General features: G+C 49.1%; 1 protein-coding gene across 3 annotated transcripts in view; it reads right to left on the bottom strand.

The window, feature by feature from the left end:
* The window catches only part of VPS13D (vacuolar protein sorting 13 homolog D), a 222375-nt gene that overhangs the window by 37525 nt on the left and 167783 nt on the right, over positions 1-17067 (bottom strand). For all 3 annotated transcript variants that reach the window (XM_070404108.1, XM_070404109.1, XM_070404110.1), the window contains 2 exons: positions 8665-8797; positions 5888-6083 (listed from right to left, as the gene is read on the bottom strand). In XM_070404108.1, the coding sequence (XP_070260209.1) occupies positions 5888-6083; positions 8665-8797 (329 nt within the window). The remainder of the gene's footprint in view (positions 1-5887; positions 6084-8664; positions 8798-17067) is intronic.

Below are 17067 nucleotides of genomic sequence, written 5' to 3'. Positions count from 1 at the left end.
GCTCTCCTTTCTAGAAATGATTATAATGTACCATGACCAAAAAAGTGGTTTTTCCCTAACAGATAATCTTGCATAAAAATGAGTCATGGGATTTCAGAAATGGAAAGGCTTTTCTCAAATATGTGTGTGTAGGAACACACACACCTCCCGCTTTTTCAGCAACTGAGCTTCACTTTCCGTAAGTCATGTTCTAATGAGAACGGCTCTGTCTGGGGCCTGTGAGTGAAAGGGGAATAGAGTATTTAGAGTTCAGCAAGAGGGAAGAAGTCTGTCTTAGAAAATAAGATTTCTCTGCTTGTGTTCCTCTGGGATGGATTTTAACTTATAAGGCAAGAAGGACTGGTAAGATGTTTCTTAAAAATAACTTCTCTTGCAACTTCATTAGTTGAATGTCAGCCCGACTGAGGCATCCTATGAGCACAACTCAGAATGCTGTTCCTCGGGGGCTCTCGGGAGGGAGGAGATGTCCCCTCCACCTTCGTGGGTCCGTGGGAAGGCTGGCCTGGCGAGATAGGGAGGGGAGAGTACTGGGAGAGTATCGTCTCCTACGCACGCAAGGGTGAGCAGAGGGGGGATAAAGTGGCTGCCCCCCCAGTTCTGTGCTACCTCTGGACAAGAGAAGAGTGACATGAACAGTCCCTTCCCTTCAGCTGGACACAACAATGTTCCAACTTCACTGAAATCTAATTCCTTCTCATGATGAAGCTGACATGCCGGCCACCGCACTGGCTGCCCCAAGCAGCAGATAGTTATCAAGCCAACAGACATTCATGCTCACAGATAAGAAACACAGCCTCGGGGTCAAACATGCCCTGGACTCTGGCTTTTCACCCTTCCCAACGCACAACTTCACACCAACACTTCCCAACACACAACTTCATACCAACACTTCCCACCAACACTTCCCAACACACAACTTCATACCAACACTTCCCAACACACAACTTCATACCAACACTTCCCAACACACAACTTCATACCAACACTTCCCAACATACAACTTCACACCAACACTTCCCACCAACACTTCCCAACACACAACTTCATACCAACACTTCCCAACACACAACTTCATGCCAACGCTGCTGGCGTCCAGAGAACCAAGTGGAGGAGGGCCTTACACTCGTGAATAAGTACGAAGGAGTTGCCATGGGAGAACGTGGCCCATCTTTTTGAAGGGTTACTTTTATTGGGTAGCAATTAAAAACATTTTATTAAAACAAGTGTGGGATAAAATTAATTCACAGTTTCAAGACAGAACAGAAATTTTCCAAGGAAATCTTGGACTTGCTTTTCCCAGGACACACGGGGTCCCGTGCACCTCCCCGCCTCCGGTGCAGCATTGGTGGGAAAATTGAGAGCACTGGTGCAGCTAAGAAACACTTTAACTGTTGTTAGGTTTTTACCTTTGGAAGTTCCCTAATGGCTCAAATCAAGACGGCTCTGCTGGATGTGCTATGTAATACCGAGGAGAGCACATGGCTGCTCTCAGCGTGGGATACGTGAAGGCTGCATTGCCGAACCAGGACGCAGAGCGAACCAGGACGCAGAGCGGGGGAGCGCTGCCTACTTCCCTTTGCTGCCGGCTTTCTGGCCTCAGGCTCTGTAACTCAAGAGGGTCTTAACCCTTTTATCCCAGAGAGCCTGGTAAGATGCAAACACTGTAACGAAAAGGGCTTTTCCCCGAGAAACACCATTTCCATTTCACATCTCAGAGGCCATTAACGGAAAGCGTCTTTTAGAAATTTTGGGTGGTGACTTTGGAGTGTTTTTACTGCAGAAGTGGAATATGCTCACCATAAATCTTTTCTGTGAAGTCCACCCGAAGGTTACTGCAAAGCTCTCAGGGCAACTGGAATGTACACGTGCGTGCACCGCAGGGGCCTGGAGTCCGAGCTCTATCGGGGTCTGAGGGCTGTGTTCTCCAACACTGATCTATCACTACCCTTCAAGCTCCCTTCCTCCTTATCTACCTTAAATACTGAGATAAGCTGCAACACTCTGGAGCTTTGCTAAATTAGTTCAAATATTTCAAGTTCTGCCAACTCACACTTCTCCCCACTGTTTTGGGTCTTGACTAAAAAGGTGAAGAAATATTTTGGAGGAAACCTCAGGGCCCAGCTTAATCAATCTTCACGGGCTACGCTCCTGAAATGCCAGGCAACCGAAAGCCTATCACAGATGGATTTCAGAGAAATAAACAAGCAAATCAACAGCCCAGAGTCGAGCGCTCCTCTCTCCTCAGTGGTGTTTTGCCTTCTATTGTGAAATGGCTGCTCCGGGCTCTGCAGCTTTCTACCAAAGTGGCTTTGCAAGTATTCCCGTCAAAACCCAGTGCACATGCCCAGAACTGAGCACGGCCCGGGGGGTGCCCTGCTTGGCCCGGTCTGTCTGAAGGGCGACAGGCTTCTCTCCATGGCTTCAATGGCACCACAAGTGGCTGCCTCTGTGCCATTTTCATAAACTTTGCTTGGGAACAGACAAATGTGGCCCAATACACGTAGACGAGACGGTGCAACCTGAGCCAGCAGAACGTTGCCTTGGAAAAGGCTTCTTATTTCAGTTCCAAACCACACATACTTGTACAGTTAACACATGCAGCAGGGGATATTGGTCCACAACATTCATGTTGAGGCCAAAGGCTCTGCTGTCCTCCGCCCTCCTCTCCCCACCCCCACCTGCCTTCCCAAGAACTTGTCGACTGCGTGGGAAGTTCAGAGACCAGTCAGGGGGCTGTCTTGCTGGAACACTTGCATGCTCCAACCAGGAGCGGAACTCGGACGTATTTTAATCTAAAAGAACTCAAGGAGGGGGGTTCCCTATAAATAACGCCATGTTCCAATAAACACCAAAAGGAGCCCATGTTTCCTGTAAGCCGCTTTTCAGATGGATTACTGGAAGGAGTCTTCCTTCACAGTTTTATGGCTTACTTTACTGTCATCTGCTTAAAATTTGGGTCATTTAAAACATAGATGCTAAGATCTAAGCCTTTACTTGGATGAAATATTACAGAGGAAGCAGAAAGTCTCATTCCAAGAGCAGACTCAGAGGCAGAACTCTTGGACTCCTGGGTTCTACTCCTGGCTCAGTCCCTGGGCTCAGGTCAGCCCTCGGTCAGCATCTCACTTTTAATCCCTTCAAATCATTTGTTAGTCCCTGTTGTCTAAACAGTGGGGAAACCCTGCGTAACACCCCTGGACCCTGTTCAATCAGCGGGGATGGCTATATCTCACTTCCAAGAAGCCAGGGTGACGCGTCCCTGAGCAGAGCTAGCATGCTCCTGAGAGATCACAGTGTCATGGAGCAGACCCTCAAGGCTCTGAAACACTTCTCCATCTGCAAGAATCGCTGCTCCTTTAATCCGTGACCTTCAAAAACAGTACCACCTGGCATTTTCTAGTTCTTTATGGTTTCGCATTAAGTAACTCTGGTTACTTGAGCCTCAAACCTCTGAGAGGCAGAATAAGTACACAGGTATATTTATCCCTAATTTTAGATGAAAACTAAGGCTTAGACAGGCTAGGAGACTTGCTCAAGGGCACAACGCTACTAAGGAAGGGGGTTGGCAAGTGTTCTTTTCTCTCTAACATGTGGGTCCTCAGTAAGACCCTACTTTTGGACCTAGGGAAGTGGACTGAGGGGACTTGGTTAAAGGTTTCAGGAGCCTCTGTGATGCCTTTCAAGTGCAATAAAGGGTGAAGGGCCCAGTTTCTTGGAGGCCCCTGATCAGCATGGGTCTAGCATGTGTCCCATTCACCTCTGATACCTTCAGCCATCGTGCTCCCACTCCTGGCTCCTCTGGGAATAGAGAGGAGATGCCTATGCTTAATTCCCCTTCCTTTTAGCTTCCAGGCCCACAGGTCCATGACCACCGGGCTGCTCCTCACTTATTAGGAAGCTTTTGCTTCCAGGAGGAGTGAAAAGCTAGGCAGATGGCTGCTCTATTCAGTTAAACTTCAGTGAGACTGCCCCGTTACTGTTTGCTTTGAGGCAAACTACATACCTTCTCTGTCCCCTTTACCAGGAACACGATTCTCTCTTCACCTGGCCGACTCCTACTTATACCTCAGGCTTCAACGCAAATACCACTTCCCTAGAAAGGCCTTCTTGATGACTGACCACAGCTCCGACAGCCAGCCTTTCTTTCCCCTTCATCTTCTCTAATCACACGGTCTCATCCCACCCTGTACATCTCCTGTGCCATTTATCACGTTAGCAAATCACTCTTTACAGGGTTACTTAGTTTATGTTTGCTGCCCACCTTGACTGTAGCCCTTTGAGACCAAGGACAGCCTTGCTCTATATAGCTCTGCTATATTCCCAACCCCGAGTTCTTAGGGAAGTTCCAATCAGCATTCACTGACTGAGCATGCCTGAATGGCAGGTAGATGCCGGCTGGCACCAAACTGAACCTTCTGTGGCCATGCTGGACAGCAGGGAAGAGCGACATGAACACCCTCCTGTCTGCAGCGACCATCTGTGCCTTTCCTGTGCTCCTAAAAGAATGCAACGTTTTACAGAGACTTCCAAACTCACGTTACAGAAAATGCAAGAGATTTCTTCCTGGTCAACGTCATTAAAGTTAACATCACAAAATAATATTTTTACATTTTAACACGTATACCTCAGACCCTTTTTGAAATCAATCACTCAATTCCTTGACTGCTTTGGGATTCTAAGAATAAGGACGGTTCCTTTGGAACACTTTACTTTCACTTCTTCAGGTCTCATTGTCCTAAAAAGGCTGGAGGTAGACTTCTTGGGCTTTGAGCAGACATGGAAAAGTAACTGGAAGTACTTCTGAAGTCTCTCTCCCTCCCCCTCCCCCTAACTTCATAAATGCTTCAAAATATACTCAAGGACTGGCTGGGCTCTGTATCTGAGAATAGAATGTAAGTTAACTAACGTCAGCTCTACAGATCCTTTTAAAGAGCAGCTGCTTCCAGATGGAAGACCTTCTGGCAGAACACAGTAATGTGTCATTGGTAACGTTTCCTGGTGACAGACAAGTGGACTCATTTTAATTGGGGACAATTTTTCTTCAAATCCTATTTGAGGGAGCGAGAGGGTGTGGACATGGCCCAGGCCCTCGCATTCTAAAGGGCACACTAATTCACTCAGGGACTATCTATTAAGCAGGCAGCGGCAAAATCCTTCTGGGCTTAAGTGGAGTCCAGCTTGGCTGAGAGCTGTAACATTCATTATTATAGCCTTTGTTGATAAGATCCCAAATTAGTCACTGAAAAGGGGGAGGCTAAAATAGGCCCCCCATACAAATAGCTAAGTTAGAGTAGTCGGATTCTTGGGATTTGGAGCCATATGGGCTGTGGCTGATGTCCTGTCTCAGCTGGTATCAAGGCAAAAAAGCATCCCTCAGCAGAACTGCCCGCCTAGTGGGGAGTTTCGTTATGAGGTGGGGACTAGCTGGCACTTTCAAGTGGAAGAACTAGGAAGGGACAGACCCACGTGGTGAACTGCAACTTCAGGGATTCCAGAACTACACCATGGGGCTCCGGAGCAAGACACAGCCGTCAGCCTGACAGTTTTCTTAACAGGCAGGCGGGGATCTAATTAGTTTGGTGAGCACGGGAGGTTTGTTAGAATGCAATGCTATTTTCTAACCCCTCTAGTGAGGAAAAACAACATTGTGAGTGTGTATCCAGTAAATACAGATACAGACGTAGCTGTGGATCTGCAAAAGTGCATGCCAGATTTTTGTGCTTCGTTTTCATGTATTTATATTAGGCAAGTCAGAAATCTTAGTTGTGTGTAATCAGATATTGAAAAATCATATCATTAAAGCCGATGAAACGTAGCAGGATAGACTAGGAGAGGCAGCAGATCTGAGCTGGAAATTGCAAAAGCCACTCCCCCCACGATCACTGACCTGGGGCCACTAAGTGTGGCTGTGTCTCTCACCGCCTGGGCTGTTTCTGATGCAAAATCCAGGGCGCCTGCCACTGGCTTGGTTACAGTGCCAACAAGCCCTTTCCCAAGGCCAGATATGAAACCGCTGACACCCCCTTCCGTTTTCACACCTTCCACTGTTGAGGTTATAACACTGGTCAATCCACCAATGATACCTAGCAAAAAAGACAAGGGCTATTTGTAACTGGGCCAAGAACAAAAGCAACAGCATTTAAAGCCAAACCCCTCAGTTCCATGCACCTGGCGAGGTAACTCAGCGGCGTTCTCTCAGTCTCTTGACAGGCCACAGGCAGGCCAACTCAAGATGGAGAACCAGCAGATCTGCCTCTTCAGTTTGGAGTCAGAGAATGTATATTATATATTCGTCAGAAGTAAAGCAGGTTCCAGTTTTAAAAATCAAAGAAAAGCTAAGAGTTTAAAAGTGGTACTTTTCAACTCCAGAGCTTGGGCAGCATATGGGCTATGGAGAGGATGTAGACAGTGGAATTAAATCTAGAGACAAGAAACCAGGGCTCTTGGGGAGACTTGGGGTCCCATAAAATAAAAGGCAGAGAGATAACTACAGATCCTCAGTTTTCAAAGAACACTATGTGACTTGCCAGCACCGCCAAACGTTTGAAACGGGGTAAAAGCTGTGGCACACGTGGCTGAAAGCAGGTGGAGGCGACCAGAGTAATGACAAAGCCTGATGAAGGGCATCCTTAAAAAGCCGCCAGAGCCAGCGGCAACCTCAAGGGAGCGAGTTTGAAAGATTAGTCAAGGTCAAAAAGATATTCCAAACATTTTGAGAGATGACAGCAATGACCTTAAAGAGGCTCCACAGTGGCCAGAAGTTGGCCGGGGCTGAAGAGGACGTGGCCTTGCAGGGGAAGCAGGCCCAGTCCAGGGAGCATTTCCGGGTCCTGTGCCAGGGACACTCACAGGATGTTTACCTGGTGACGATGGGGGTGTGAGGAAGCTCTCTAGATGCCTCAGCTCTAGTGAGACAAATTGGTAAAGGAAACTGCTTGGGTGAGAATGTACTAACAATGCACAGCGCTTCTGGATTCTGGTGCGTTCGCCCCAGTGAGGCAATCTCCCTTTCCCGTCCTTCTGAACCAAGTTCATGCAGAGACAGAATATGACTGAACCTGGTCAAGCAGGACCTGCAGACAGAACTGAGCATGACCCCCACTTTACACCAAGGGGCTGTTACCGGTGAAAGGAGGGTCTCACTCCTGGCTATGCTTCATAGGTCGCCCTTGGATGAGGCCGCTGGTTCCTCGCCTCAGAATGCACAGCCTGTGTTCTGAAGGTGCTGTACATAGTACCTAATGACCCCTGCTTGGAGGGGAGCTGGCGACCTTGAAACGACTCCCCGTTTTCTCAGCACACTGGTGTGTCCATTGAAAAGGTGAGGACAGCCATGCTCTCTCTCTGCATCCCAAGGATGCTGGGTAAATAGAGGCAATAATGCACAGCAAAGCATTTTATGTTCATTAAAAAACAGTCCTCTATTAGTCCAATGCACTGTCACTGCAGTTACTAGAAAGAAGGATTAAACCTCTAACCCCAAGGATTGCCCAACAAGCAACTTTTAAAGCACATAAACAGATTAATTTCAGCCAAGTTTTACTTCTAGCTTGATGTCTCCTTGGGGAACGCTCCCTTTCCAGTTGGGCAGGCTTAGGGAAAGAAAGGCATTTTAATCCAAACCTCGCCCTTAGGAAGCTGATAAACAAAAACTCTCCTAAACACAAAGAGACACATGATTTTTTATTATCGATATTCCTCCTCCTTGACATGACTTTCTGGTAGCTTCAGACTATTTCTAGTAATCTGGTACAAACAGTTCACTTTAGTAACCATTACTAAACATGAGCTACATGCCAGGTATCATGTGAGGTAGCAAGTACAAAGGTGAATTCAAAGTGGTCTTCCTGCTCTCCTGGCCTCACAGCCTATCAGGGAAGCAAGATGCACACAGCTGGCTACATACGCAACCACGCCCTTCCTGTGTGCGCTAATCATCATTAACTCTAACTGGGGACAGTGGAGGGGGGCAAATGTCCTTTGAGCTGGGACTTACAGGCTGAACAGGGTTTTGAGAGGCAATGAAGTGAGGCAGAGGGAGGGAGGGCAGAGGGATGTGAGGCACAGGGAGCAGCAGGAGGCCCAGGGTGGCTGGGGGACAATGGTCGGGAAAGGTGTCTGAGTTCACATGTCCAAGGGCCTTGACGAATGCCATGCTAAGAAGTTTTGAGAAAAATACAACAGAAGGCAAATGAGTCAGAATTAAAGCATTAAAGTCAGAATTCAAACAAATTCAGAGAATGGGTATTTACACAGGAGTCAGAAACATCTGGCCCACAAACCTGGCGGCCAGGTTCACACCTCACTCTGTGGAAGGAATGCTCAGAACGCGGAGGGCAAGTCTAGAAGCAGCAGATCCATATTCTAAAAAGAGGTTTTGTTGCTTACACCTTGCGACACCGTGGGAACAGAAGCCAGAGCGCAGGAAGGAATGGCCGTGTGCACGACACTTTGAAAATGAATGAAGAGCTCTCACAGGTGGTAGCAATTGTAAGGGGAATAAAATAAGAGAGCTTGGATGGCTACCGGGCACCACAATGCCAAGCCAGGATCGACACTGTTGTCAGCTCTCTTTTTCCCGCTGGCAGTCGGATGGCTGAACAGGCACCTCTGAGGACTGTGGCAGAAGAGCCACTGTCCTACAGCCAACAGCAGGCGACTTACCGTGGGCCAGGCCGTGGATGCCAGCTACCAGGTGCTCGCCACTGGTGGCTGCGTGGTATCTGATGTACTCCCGCTCCGACTGATGCCGGTTGTCCATTGTCTTTCCTAAGCCATCCGACAAGGTCCCCGCAAACTGCAATGAATTAAAAACAGAAGGAGAAGAGTTTTAAACCCGTAGCAGAATTTTTGTTACTTTAATTATCCTATCTAATAAAGAGGAAATATGCTAATTGACCTTCATGCCATCGCAAAGATGGCGGCACCCACAGCCAATAAGGAGGGAATATGCTAATTGACTGCCACACCCTCAAAGATGGCGGCGCCCACAGCCAATAAGGAGGGAATATGCTAATTGACTGCCACACCCTCAAAGATGGCGGCGCCCACAGCCAATAAGGAGGGAATATGCTAATTGACTGCCATGCCCTCAGAGATGGCGGCGCCCACAGCCACAAGATGGCTGGCAGGGGAGGGCAGTTAGAGGCGACCAGGCCAGCAGGGGAGGGCAGTTGGGGGCAACCAGGCCTGCAGTAGAGGGCAGTTGGGGGGAACCAGGCCTGCAGGGGAGGGCAGTAAAGGGTGACCGGGCTAGCAGGGGAAGGCAGTTTGGGGCGACCGGGCTGGCACGGGAGGGCAGTTGGGGGCAATCAGGCCAGCAGGGGAGCAGTTAGGCATTGATCAGGCTGGCAGAGGAGTGGTTAGGGAGTGATCAGGCTGGTAGGCAGAAACAGTTAGGAGCAATCAGGCAGGCAGGTGAGCGGTTGGGAGCCAGCAGTCCCGGATTGTGAGAGGGATGTCCCAGATTGGAGAGGGTGCAGGCTGGGCTGAGGGACAACACCCCCAGTGCATGAATTTCATGCACCGGGCCTCTAGTTTTAAATAAATGCCCTCCTTGCTCCTCGCTGGAATTCAGTGAATACCAAGTGAGGGAGAGATAAACTGCTGAATTATGTATACCGTGTATCCCAGGAGAGTGGTTCTCAAGCATGGGACGCTTACAGGCGGACACACCGCCTGCAAACAACCACTGACAATCCATCATGACATTTACCTTCCTCAATTCTACTGCAAACTTACCAAAAGTAAAGGTCTAACAAAATGGCCTGGGGGAGGGGAGGGAAGCTTTGGGGTTCCCTAATGTTAAAGGACAGAGGCTCTCTGCTCTAACAATCAGTGGGATACCAAATAGGAAATGTGGCAAATTTTGCTTTAGGGTTTGGCATCAAAATTTTTAGAGAAATCAAATGCCCTTAAGTAATGCCGTTTCTTTCACTTATTCAGTAATTACCGAGTGCCTAGGTGCCGGCCCCATTTGTCAAAAGAAGAAAAAGAAGTATATGTAAAAGTTCACAGGTTAGGTCACCTTTTATTCAATGGCACATTTGAACTCATGGCTTCCCATGTAAACTCCATCCCCACCAATCAGAGAGAGGTTTTATTTATCCTGGCCTATTTTAACCAGAGAAGCTGTCCCATTCATCAAAGCTGGATAAAAAGGACATAAAAGTCTGTTTTGTCACAAGACAATTTGAAAAGGTTTAAAGTGACAGTTAATAAACCACAGGGTACTTATCCTCATCGTTCAGGCATAAAAAGGGAAGGATATCAAATATATAATTAACCTTCTCGGGAAGGATCTACCAAAACAAGTGGTGTAAGTGCCAATGACCCAGGACTAACCTTTCAGAAAACACACAGGAATGTTGCTCAGATACAAAGCGCAGTGGGAAGATGTGAGGCAAACAGCCTGCCCCGAAGACCCAGGATGCTGGGTGGTCACCAGGAGGCCTGCCACACTGTGGTCAGGACAGGGGGTCACACAGATCTGCCCTGGACGCCCTCAGTCCTAGGCTTCTAGATGCCAGTGACAGGGGAAGGGGCGTTCTGGGTAAGAAGAGGGACTGGAGGCAGGAGCAGCAATTCCACGGGAAGCAGTGGTCCCTGCAGCAGGACGTGGGAGCACCCCTTTCCTTCACTCGGCCCAGATGCCTCCATGCTCTAGGGCAGTGATTAACGACCTTGCTAGAGAGGCAACCCCTATCATCAGTTGCTTTTTGCCTTCCCTTCCCTGTCATTCCCTAATTAGAGAACTTCAAGTAAATGGAAATGAATTTTACAATTTCCTTTAGGATGAAGACCCCCTGGAATGTTTGTGAAGCCAGCGCTGTGAATCACTAAGTGGGGGTTTTAGTCAGGAACCCCATCTAAGAGCCAGGGGCCTGGGCATCTGACCAAAACAGATCCTAGTCCTCTCTCAACCATTCCGGTGGCTACATGACCCCGAGTGAGGAGCCCGCCCTGGGCCCCTCTCGGCACCTGGAGAGCAGTGATAGCACCGACACTGCCCTGTGGCCGTGGCTCAGGGTGTGGCATCGAGTCAGCATTCTCACTGTTATCACCAGTCACGACTAGTCCCAGGAGAAACACCCTGCATCACCTGAAGGACGCCTTTCGAAGATTTAGAATGATGGTCATTTGCATTAGGATTGACCATAACTAAGGAGAAAGCAACCACCAGCCCTTTGCGGAGTGAGCTTCTGGAGTGGCACCATCTGCAAAATTAGTGCTGGACTCAGCGGTTTCCAAAGTCCTTTCCAGCTCTGACAGTGTGTGACCTACGATCCGAGTTAGAATGTCTTTATCAAGCACGTACGCTGCGCCAGCGCCGGCCTAGGTGCTGCCGAGGGTGGAGAGTGGGAACAGAGGGCAGCCTGACCCTAGTCCCAAGGAGGGCAGTCTCGGTAAGACCCCACCTCCCCCCGTGGACAGCCAGCAGCAGGAGCAGGAGACGCAAACTGGGAGCACCCGGGAACTGCGAAAGGAGAGGGAAATATGACCCTTGTTTCTGGAAAGGCCCAAAGAGCCCTTGCCATGTTCAGGAATTCTGCAGGTGCCAGTGTTCTTCACTCAGAGCTCGGACAACAGTGCCTCCAGGATGCCTGGGGGTGGGGGGTGGGGGCAAGGGGAGGGGTGTGAAGGGAAAGCACTGTCCTCAGAAGTGCAGGCTCCTCTCAGGGTCTTGTTCCCATTCTCCTTAAACTCCTAATTTGCTTGAAAAGAGATTTCATTGGAAGAGATATGAAGCGAAGGCCCATCTACCTATTCCAGCAGCTGACTAGGAAGAAGTTAAAAATGCCAATATACTGCCCCTGCCCCTGCCTCCTAGAGAGAATATGGGAGAATAATCTAGGCAAACTGCCCTATACCAGCCTCTCTCCAGCACCGCCCCCGCCCCAACCCCATCAATGAAGCAAGCCTAACACCCAAGGTTTATGAGTGAGCCTGGGCCAAAAGCCTAGTTGCCAACAGATTTCGCTGCAGCCGCCTCAGCCCCCAGCACTGTCTGGTCCTGGGTTCTCTACAGAAACCACTCTGACCTCAGGAGGAAGAGATGAGGGGCCTAAGAGAGCACTCTCCCCTTAAATGCTGGTTCTTCCATGTGCTTGCTTCTCAGGTGCCCACCTTTAAAGTGGCAAGGTGCCTACATTCTAGTCAACTTACTCTCTGTCTTCCAGCTGAATTCCTACGCCTCTGTCCGTAAAGAAATTACTCATGCAAGCCAGCTGAACTTGTCCTTTGTCACTTTTGAGTAAAAGCTAAGAATACAAAGACACTAACAGGAAATGATTATAAAATCTTCACCCCTGCCCTGCCGGCATGGCTCCGTGTTTGAGCACTGACCTATGAACCAGGAGGTCACGGCTCAATCCCCAGTGTAGGGCATGCAGGAGGTGGCCGATCATTGATTCTCTTCATTATTGATGTTTCTATCTCTCACTCGCTCTCCCTTCCTCTCGGAAATCAATAAAAAATATATTTAAAAAGATAAAATCTTCACCCCTAGAAATGTGGCTTTGAGAACTCAGAAAATATAGGAAGATGTTAAATTCTACGACTCAACCAAACCCAGAGTGATGAGAGGCTAATCAGATTTTACGAAAAGAGCCATTTTATAGGAACTACACTGGAGCCAGCCTGGTGAAGGGTCCTGTGGTTGAAGCCCGGGCCTCGGGCCAGCCGCTTGGGCTTCTGAGTGCTGAATCCAGGGCACCACAGAGCCTGTGGCCTTCTCTCTCTCTTGCTGTGGGAGCACTTAGTCATCCTTAATTCTATCTCTCACTCCCACCTCAGTGGGAAAGCAAATCACACCGAGTATCTTATTTCTCCCTCAAAGACAGGGTGACAGCTTGGGCTGGAGAGGGAGGTGATTCCAGGAAGCTCTCTTTATGCTGCCCTCTGGCATGTCTTCCCTGAGGCTGCAGTGTTATTTCACCCATGTCCTTGACTTTGAAGATGATCGTCAAAATAGAGCGGGGACACTCATGAGAGCTACCCCATCCCGTGGGAGTGACGGTGCAAGACATCCATCGAATTTATTTCGAAACTTTTTCAGAGCAGATGCTCTCTGGCATGTTCGTGGATGATCGAAGTGGGAAATGAAGGCTGGAGGCAGATATTCAGATCATGCCCAGGGAAAATGAGTTGCGGCGGCACTGGGGGAAAGGCTGAATTCATCAGGAGAGGAGCGAATCCAATCCAGCTACGCACCAGTCAATCGACCCCAACCCCTACTGTGTGCCAGGCTAGCAAGTGAGAACCAGAAATGAGAAGTGGTCCCTGCCTCCCGCCTTCAGGACCTCAGCCAGGAGGTATGTTTGTGGCATAACGGAAAGACATTCATTCATAGCAGAGTTCAAATTCTGACTGTGCCATTTATTAACTGTAAGATCATGGACAACAACCTCTGTGAGCCTCCATTTCTTCATCTTCGAAATGGGAAAAGAATATCCACTTACAAGGATATACGCGTAAAGCACTAGACACATGTACAGTACTTGCACGGAGCCTGCAACGTCAATTTCTTCATGTGCAAAATGGGAACAGTCAGACCCCACTGGCTGTTGTGAGGACTAAGTGCGATGCGGCATTCGGCTCCATGACTGTGGAGGCGCATGAAGCACCGGGGCAGCGAGCAGGTGCCAGGCTTGCACACTGGGAAAGGACTAGCAATTGGGAGGTAATTTGCAGATAATTTGTAACTCTACTCGGGATAAACATAACTTCAACACCAGAAGGACCATTTGCAGAGACTTAAGTCAATATAGTTCATTTTGTAGCAATTTCAAGTTCACAAAACACACACACACAAAAAAAAAACCCTTAAGGCTGCAAGTGAATACTGTCCTTGCTAAAATGAAAGGTTCCAAGGAACAGAGTGTCCTTCAGAAAACCTGCTATTACATTTGCAGAGACAACAGTGATCTCCGCACCCCACCCCCTTCTCTCACCAGAGGACGCTCAGAGCACACCGCACTCGTGAATTCTGGCCACAGCCTGAAGTCACTGATTTCTCTGAAGCCATATTTTCAGCCAGGGGGTAAAAATGTCAGAAGAACTTCAAGATGTCAGTCCTACTGCCTCGCCAACACACAGTGCGTGTCAATACCCCACCTTCCAAAAATAATCCCATTGTCTAGAGAAACGGAGCCACTACAAATTAGGCTGGGTTTGGGGCTGGGCTCAGAACAGATGGTTTTACAAAACTGACATTCAAGTAGATGCTGGAATGGTGAGAGAGAAAAATATTCACACTGTGTCCCTCTGTTCTGTCCGATCAGTTTTCCTGACCCTTTTATGATATGCAGCAAGCCTGGGATGCCAGCGGCATTTGGCCAGTGTAACGGGAGCCTCGGCTTGAGTTTCTCCCCCTTCTCTGGGGTTCTTCTTTCACAGTTATTTACCTAATGGAAATTTCCTCTTTAATATTCTTGCTCACTGAGGAGTTGCTGGTGACGGTACTTTTCTTGTCACCAGGGGAGACGGTGAGCACGTCTAACAGGAAAAGGAGGAGAAGGGACGGGCCCTGCCGTGTGAGGAGAGTCTGTGTTCTTCCAAGTCCGAGGCTGTCCAGCTGCGAGTCTCGGCCACCAGCACAGCTCCAGCTCTGCTCAGCGTTGCCCACGAGGAGCTATGCTGAACATTCAAATTCGCAAAACCCAGCGAGCTACATATTGTGTCTGTAAGTGAGGAGGACCTGAACTGTGTGGGGGCTGCCCCCCTCCATCAATCAGGGCCCAGGAGTCAAATTCTCATTCTATCCCTTACTAAGTATGCACCCGGGGAGAGCTGCTGATCTTCCCTGAACCTCAGTTTACCCACCTGCAAACAAACAAACAGATATCCTTGCCTCTAAAGAGTGCTGTGAGGGTCGGGAGGTGATGCCAAGGACTTGGCACGGTGTCGGCACCCACGGCCTCATGTTGCTGAGCTTCTGAGAAGCAGCTCCGAGGCTTCCAGGGTGCTGGCTCACTGCTAGGCACCCTCCTCAGGTCAGGAGGACTGGTCCCTCGGGGCTAAGATGCCACCGCTTCTCTGCTTCATGTTGTCAGCATGGCCACGGCTCAAAAGGAGGCTGAGAGGGAGTTTCGCCTTGATGTGGAAAACCCCTTTTGTGATTCTTGTGAGCCAGGAGGGGTTAAAGGAAAATGGGACCCAATGAGCAGTGGGGCTCTGTCACCAACACAAGGCAAACCAAACAGCTAGTCCTCACTTAGCCAAATGGCGAAGGGGCGGTGGGGGCAGGGAAAGGGCATTTTAAAAAGGCACGGAACAATCTGAGGTTTGGCAAGGAAGAGGCATTTTTGGACCCCAGATCTCTATCCAGTAGATGCGGAGCAGGTTTGTCTGTTTTCAGTTCTGCTCGGTTGTGACTGTGTATGTAGCCCCTTAAGGCAGAGAAAGGGGAAAGAATCCAGAAAAGAGACCCTGAGTGAGAACAATCAAGACATTTTCAAGCTCGGACTGACATTCTCCTCTAGCAACACGCCTAAGCCAATGACCTTGCTTTTTGTGGGGGGGAGGTGGGTGTTCTCTGGAGAGCTAAAGGCCTCCCGCCCTAAGACATACACCATGTTGCTATTTCACGGATAAACACTTATCAGGCAACAGACACTCCTTTTCAGTTAAGAAACAAAGTCCTCCAAAGCCACCCAGAATTATCTCAGCGCACAAGGTCTAAACATAAGCAACAAAGTCAGACCTCAAGATGGTCCTCTTCTCAGAGCCCGGGACGCACGCCTGCGGAACTGGCAAGGCTCTGCTGCTCTGACCCACTTGTGAACTCAGATGTGTTTCAGATTCATAGAGGCTTGGAGTGGTGCGAAGCACTCGGCATAGGGTTTTGCCTTTTCTTTAATAGGGCTCAGTGGCGTCTGCTATGAGGCTAAAAGCACAGAAATAAGCAGAACACCCACAGGAAGACTGATTTTCATCGCCAGACAAGTGTCACGGCTTAGTCACGTCCTCTCTTCCCTGTTTCCTCCGTGTCACTTAGAAAGCATCGTGTGCAGGATGAATCTTTAAACCCAGCTGGGAACGGGATGGTGTCCCCCCACCTCCCAGCTCTTCATCAGCGAGGCCTCGCACACCTTCCGCAGAAGGGGTTGGGGCAATGCTGAGGGTGCAGGCCTCCCTGCCTGTGCAGAAAAGTCCCCGAAGCTCGCAGACAGAGTCAGAGGGGGGTTCTGCACAGTTAGGGCTACACGAGGGGGGGGGGGGGGGCTTGCCTTCCCACCCCACACGAAACCTCCAGTTTTGCCACCTAACAAGGTTTTCACTATGCATAAACGGCCCACGCCTCAGTACCGAACCAGGAGATAGAATATGATGTGAAAGAAAAAAACAAAAAGAACCCTGTGAGGTGGTCACACCAGAATGCCTGACTCGGCAGATAAGCTATTTCAACACCAGGAAAGCACACAGGCTTGGAGGCCAGGAGTCTCAATCCCGGCTCTGTCACTAGATCCAACTGGGTGAATGTGAGCAGCACACACACATTCTCTTCAGGATGGGTGTCTTCGACTAAAGACAGGAGAACACGACCCACAGACCTGCTAATCCAGAGAGGCCTTGGTTTTAAAAGTACTTGGGGAAAAACACAAAGAACGTGTACAGGCCAAGGGTTACGACTGCAAAGTCTATTCTTCTGAGTGTCCCACAGCCCCTCCCTCCCCAGCTGAATGCTGTGTGTGTCTCAGCCTGTGACCGAGGAATCGCCTGTACCCATTCTGGAACAAAGAGAAGCTTAAGGAAGCCAATTATAACAAAAGAAAATCTCCAAATACGGAAATTTAGAAATGAAACCAAACATTTTACAACAGAGAAGAAGCTCGAGCTTATCGCGTTCCCCGCCACAAGCACTTCATTCCTGTAAAGAACTTTGCATTTCAAGTGAGTAGACATATTCTCTTTAACGCCAAAAGCCAGGAAGAAAGGCGACGGGTGATGTCACTGAGAACAGTCCCAGATGCCAGGCACCGGTACCAGCTGAACTTCTTACTGAAAAAGTCAGATATGTTTCAAGGGTTTGAAATATCTTGAGAAGATTTTCAGGAAAAAATCTCC

This window comes from Myotis yumanensis, unplaced genomic scaffold (genome assembly GCF_028538775.1).
Source record: "Myotis yumanensis isolate MYYU_CA2020_CCGP unplaced genomic scaffold, mMyoYum1.0.hap1 SCAF_2, whole genome shotgun sequence".
Taxonomy (NCBI): domain Eukaryota; kingdom Metazoa; phylum Chordata; class Mammalia; order Chiroptera; family Vespertilionidae; genus Myotis; species Myotis yumanensis.
The sequence above is the reverse complement of the archived record's forward strand: the minus strand, read 5'-3'. Positions and strand labels throughout refer to the sequence as shown.